The sequence below is a fragment of the Camponotus floridanus genome, unplaced genomic scaffold, assembly GCF_003227725.1.
Source record: "Camponotus floridanus strain SB8 unplaced genomic scaffold, Cflo_v7.5 scaffold131, whole genome shotgun sequence".
NCBI classification, from domain to species: domain Eukaryota; kingdom Metazoa; phylum Arthropoda; class Insecta; order Hymenoptera; family Formicidae; genus Camponotus; species Camponotus floridanus.
The window spans coordinates 20,135-26,237 of record NW_020229250.1 but is presented as its reverse complement, the minus strand read 5'-3'; the positions used below and the strand labels follow the sequence as shown (position 1 = coordinate 26,237).

The 6,103-nt window shown below is 30.2% G+C and overlaps 1 protein-coding gene across 1 annotated transcript; it reads right to left on the bottom strand.

Moving 5' to 3' along the window:
- Positions 1-1,037: 1,037 nt before the first annotated feature.
- LOC105252515 (THO complex subunit 6 homolog) lies at positions 1,038-4,623 on the bottom strand. Its single transcript, XM_011259910.3, has 5 exons — positions 4,200-4,623; positions 3,779-4,006; positions 3,199-3,366; positions 2,952-3,114; positions 1,038-1,488 (listed from the first exon to the last, which is right to left on the bottom strand). The coding sequence occupies exons 1-5, from the start codon at positions 4,313-4,315 to the stop codon at positions 1,168-1,170; spliced, it is 996 nt and encodes a 331-aa protein (XP_011258212.1). The 5' UTR covers positions 4,316-4,623; the 3' UTR covers positions 1,038-1,167.
- Between the last annotated feature and the right edge of the window lie 1,480 nt (positions 4,624-6,103).

Below are 6,103 nucleotides of genomic sequence, written 5' to 3'. Positions count from 1 at the left end.
TATGTAATACAAAAAATTTTAGTGTTTTATTTTTTGGGATATAATTGTAATTTAACAATAAATAAATTTTTAGTATCTTTTATATCTTCAATTATAATTTAAAGAAATTGTAACTTCAGTATTTATTTTAATATAATATGCATTTGTATATATGTATTGAAGAAATATCATGTTTATAATATAAAAAATAAATATAAAAAATAATAATTCTTTCTTATTAATCATAGTATGAAATGTTTTTTATCACATGATTATGCATGCATAGGATCAAGTCTTGTATAATCAATCTAAAATAATTTTTTATTAATGATTTTATATTTTTATTGTTAAATTTATATCTTCAATTTTTTTATTGTTACTCTTCTTTATTTATTCTTTAATTTTAGCGATGTAATGAATTGTGTTTCAGTAAAGAAGAATACAAAGTCAATCATTATTGAAATAAATTTTAAAAAATGATAAACCATGTGTTTCGAAGGCGTAATATTAGTCCGAGTTTTGTGGTATAATTAAATTTCCCTCTTTTTTTCTTTAATACATCGAAATATCAGCATGACAGAGAAAAATTTTTTTCTAGAAAGAGAATTATATTTCTATGAAATCATAATTAAAACTGATTTAATTTATATGTAGAACTATTTAAACTGCGAAATAACTTGTCAACATGTTAAAAGTAATCATGCAATTTTAAATAACGCTTTGATTATTCCAAATTTAGTCAAATTACTCTTGCAAATCAAGGTGGTTTTAAATTATGCTGTCATATACTTGCTCCATGATTTGATGCAAAATTTTAGCAACACTTACATTATCGGATCTTTATTTCATCAGTTATATTTCTTTGTATACTCTTTTGTACAATATTTATATTTAAGTGCAAAAAAAATCAAAATGAGAGAAATATCCAGAGAAGGAAAAAAAAGGAATGTAAAAAATGTTAATAGGAAAAGAAATGAAGTTTATCATTTTGGAGAGAGAAATCCTTTGTATATTTGTATAAATAAGAATTGTTACAAAGAAATATGTTACAAAGAAATATGTATATTTTATTACAATATATTTATTACAAGAAACGCAATTTCTGGCATTAATCATACCTGTTTCATCCGTCCGCTCGATAAGAAATTAAAATTCTCATGCGATACCCATTTTGTAGAATTCTAAATATTATGCAAATTTAAGCATCATTTCACGATAATTAAAATTCGTACTGATATCTATAAAATTCGAGGAACCAGCTGCACAGAGTACTTTATGGGGTGTTTCTTGATGTACTATACTATATACAGTGAGACTCGAGGTCGGTACTTTGGCTAGGACCTCGCCCTGATATGTCATATGATAAACATGGGCGGCCGCACCACCGGCAATCACGCGTTCCTCGTAGATTTCTGCCACATGTATCCCTTGATCAGCCAGATCAAAAATTGTCGCCGCCTCCATCGTTCGCATGTGCCACAACGATAGACTAGGCCCACCACCACATAGCTAGAATTAAGCGAATAATTAATATTCAAAAATATATTTAAAAAAATCTTTAAATTAAAAAACTTTTAATGGATAAAGCAATGCAAAGAATTTAATTTGGTTGGTTACAGGCTTTTTTGTCTCTTTTTAATTAAATTTAATTATTAATATTTAATTTAATATCGCTCTTTCTCTTTCTTCTTATAATTTAATCTTTATTCCGTAATCATAGAGTTATAAATCTTTTCCTAATAAAAATTGACTCTCAATCATAATTATAATGCACTTTGGTTCTTTCTCGATTACATATCAATTTTATAATTGTTTTTATATGAGGACGAGTCAAAAATTATCCATATATTTTTGCAATTTATTATATTTACAATCATAGACTACACACACACACACACACACACACACACACACACACACACACACACACGTGCGCGCGCGCGCGCACAATTATATAAAAATTTATAACAGAGATTATAATAGAGAATTTACAAACACATTATTTTTTTTACATCTGTAAAATTCTCTTGCTTTCGAATGCACTTGATCCAGTATTTTCACAGCATATAAAGAGCTCATAACTATGAGCTCATAACTATGAGCTCATAACTATGAGCATTCCACAAGTCTGCTTATATCTTCAGAACCAAATATTTATAGTTGCTCTGTCAGTAGCATACGTACTCGTACTGCATCATGTTGGTATGTAGGAAATTGATTAATTTGAAAGGAACAAGTTCAGGGCTGCGCAACAGATGTATAGTCTAGGAAACTTCAAACCCCAAGTTTGAAGAGTTTTAAATATCTGAGCTTCACAATTTTCTATGGACCAATATATAAAAAATATGGTGTATGTGACTGATAGCGTGATTAAAAACATTTTTTTCTGAATAAATAAACAGACTTGTGCAATGAAGAATCAAATGCATTGAAAAACAAAGGAACTATATGGAAAAATAACGTGTTTGTGAGTTTGTCTGTTGTAGTTGTAATAAATTGCAGAAATAAAACGTACGGATTAAACTCTATTTATCGAGGAAACGATTGGTAAGGAATTAAAAAAAGACCAAATGAAAGTTACATTAGTAATTAGAGCGTTTTTCCGCTTTGTCCTTCTCAATTAGTCAAGTTGCCAAAAAATAGCCCATGTTAGGGAAATGTGCAAAATACTCTGCAAAGTGTTAAAAATATTAAATATTTTCACATGATTAAAAATTAAATTTTTATCTCGGGCAAATATGCAGCTTAAAAAATTTTAAATATATATATATATATTATATATATATATATATATATATATATATATTTTTTTTTTTATGTAAATAATAAAAATTAAAAAAAGAATAATATTTAAATAATTTTTTATATAAATAATAAAAAATTATTTATATAATATTCTTTTCTTAATTTTTATTATTTACATAAAAAAAAATATATATATATTTTTTCTTATTTTTCATTATTATACATACCAACCAATCTTCCGTAAAATCAACGGTTCCAATCCACTTTCCAAGTCGCGGTCGAGCAACTTTATCTATTAAATGAGGTGTTAATACATTAGTATTCTCTCTCTTACGTAAATCCCATAATCTCACAGAACCATCTTCACTGCAAGAAGCAAGCTGATTATCCCTGAAATTAATAAAACTTTTAATTATTTAAAAATCCAGTACTTTTCTGCAATTTATTATGTATAGATAATTAAAAGATAATTACATTACAGCAAGGCAATGTATATAATCCGTATGGCCTTGTAAGTTTCTCAAAATTCTTCCATCTTCCAAATTTACAATATATATGTTATTATCACCACAACCAGCATACAGTAAATGATCTACTTTTGAGTACACCATATAATTTATATCTGGCTTATCATAACTATCTCTGGAAAAAGTCAATAGTAAATTAATTTTACATAAATATTGTACAAAAACTATAATATATACAGCGATTTGCTAATTTAAAATTCCAATTATCTAATTTTGATTAATATAATTTGTATTTAATATTTTTTTCAAAGAAAAACATATATACAGATATATATCTACATGTATGTATGCAATGATAATTTTTTATACAATAACTTTAGAATAATATTATAATAATAATAGTCAACAGAAATAATTTATTATATATCATTAACTACAGTTTATTATTTATGCTTCTTATATATTTATAAAATAACAATAGAACAATTTTTGTATTTTCAATTATAATTTAAAAATATAATTTATATAAAATGCTGATAACAACGACACATATTTTATTTTAGTTGTATTCTTTTATTTCGCCTTACTTATTAGCAGGAATTTGTATATTCCAAGAAGCTTTACTCTTAGGAGCCTTATTCGAATTTATCATTTTCCAATCCCATCCTGATATTTCACCATGTGTTCCTGTTACAAAGAAATTCTCGATGGAGAGCATGCATGCAATTTCTTGTTGCGGATGCGCAGCAAACCGATAATTAGGTCCTTGTAATTCATTATCCTCTATCTTGTTAGGTCCCAAAATCTTTGACAGACTAAAAATTTAAATTTATATAATAAATTTTTATTTAATCCGAAAATTGTTTACTCAATTTTATAAAAATAAGAAGAAAACATAATGTATATGTATAATTTATTATTGTATTAAACATGTCAATTATTATTTCCACATTAATAATATTATTCTATGTTATATATTTTGTGAATTTTGTGAAAGAATTTACTTACTCAAATACTGATACATCTCCGTAAATATTGCCAGCCAGTAAATAATTTCCATCGGGAGAAAACGTTTGTGATAATACGGTATTATAAATTAATTTCTTGTCTGAAGTTTCTATCATCTTTTCCACACTTTATATATCAATAGCTTTTATAACATAAATTGAGATTATTCTAATTCGTGAAATTTAAAGGCCGTAGCGCACACTTTTGCATAAGCGCATAACCATAAACATAAGGAAATTGATTGGTCCCCAAGTATATGCATAAGAAAATGAACCAATCAATTTTCTTATGCTTAGGCCCGGTTTCACCAACGTGATTTAGGGTGCTTTCCAGCAAGCAACACAGGCGACACTGTGTCGCTACAGTGTCGATACAAGTGCTTTCCAACTACGACACAAGTCGACACAATCGTATACAGCAAAAATGCTGTGTTCGCCTGTGTCGTTGTTTTGTAGCACCCCAGTGAGTGCCAACATAACATTTCATATTTGGTATCATTAATTTTTTTAAGAATGGTATTGCGTGATAGAAGATAACCAAACTTTTATATTCGCTAAAAAGACGACTTAAAGACATCTAGACGTCTTTAAGACGACATAATGTTGTGTGGGAACGTTCTGAAAATTTAGACCTAGTGACAACTATTAAAAGTGACTGCCCTGCACTCTAGTGGCAAAATAAGAAAGCTAAAAAGCGTTCCAGCTACAAGTCGACACTGTGTAACACTGTGTCACACAGTGTATCACTGTGTTACCATAGCTGGAAAGCACCCTTAATCTAATCGGTCGATTAAATTGGTCACCAGAATTGCCAATAACAAGACTTTAAAAACGAACGTCGCCATCCACGGACCTTGCTTCACAGAAAGAAAATAGGTTACGATCAGTTTTATTATGTTCAGCAGTTGGCAACTCTGACAGTTAATCGACCGATTAGATTAAATCACGTTGGTGAAACCGGGCCTTATTGGCCGGTATTCATAGTCCGATCTTATATTTGAGATCGTCTTAAGTTCGAGCTTGAAATGCTACGCAGCTATTTGATTGGTTGAAAGAGGTCTTAAGTCAACCTCGGACCAGACTTAAGATGATCTTAAATATAAGATCGGACTATGAATACCGGCCATTGTTATGCGCTTATGCAAAAGTGTGTGTTGCGGCTTTAAGACTATAGCACACACTTTCCATAAGACAGAACAGTAAGGTTTCGACCAATCGCGTTGCTCAATTTGGTTAAGGACGGCCAAATTGAGCAACGCGATTGGTCGAAACCTTACTGTTATGTCTTATGGAAAGTGTGTGCGACAGCCTTTAAGGCTATAGCACACACTTTCCATAAGACATGACAGTAAGGTTTCGACCAATCGCGTTGCTCAATTTGGCCGTCCGTAACCAAATTGAGCAATGTGATTGGTCGAAACCTTATTGTTATGCTTATGGAAAGTGTGTGCTATAGCCTTTATCCCGGGTCTACAATAGGTAATTTAAGCCCTAAGCCTTAAGAAATTGACCAATCACAGTCAGATATTCTCTTCATACTTGACTGTGATTGGTCAATTTCTTAAGGCTTAGGGCTTAAATTACCTATTGTGGACCCGGGCTTAAGCCTGGTGCAGACAGGACGCGTCAAGTAGCGAGCAGCAACCAATCAGCGAAGCGGTATTTTCACCAAGCTTGACGCTTGAAGCCTGGTGCAGACAGAACGCGACAAAGCTTTCGCACATGAATTACCATACCATTATGCATATACTTGGGGATCAATCTAGAGAACCTCTAGGAGAGAGAATGGACAACTGATCATGTGACATGTGATCAAGCTTTTTCATGATTGGCTGGCAGAAAATGTATCAATTTTAGCTATTGCGACGCCAATGCAAAATATGATGACACACAAATAGGTTAATA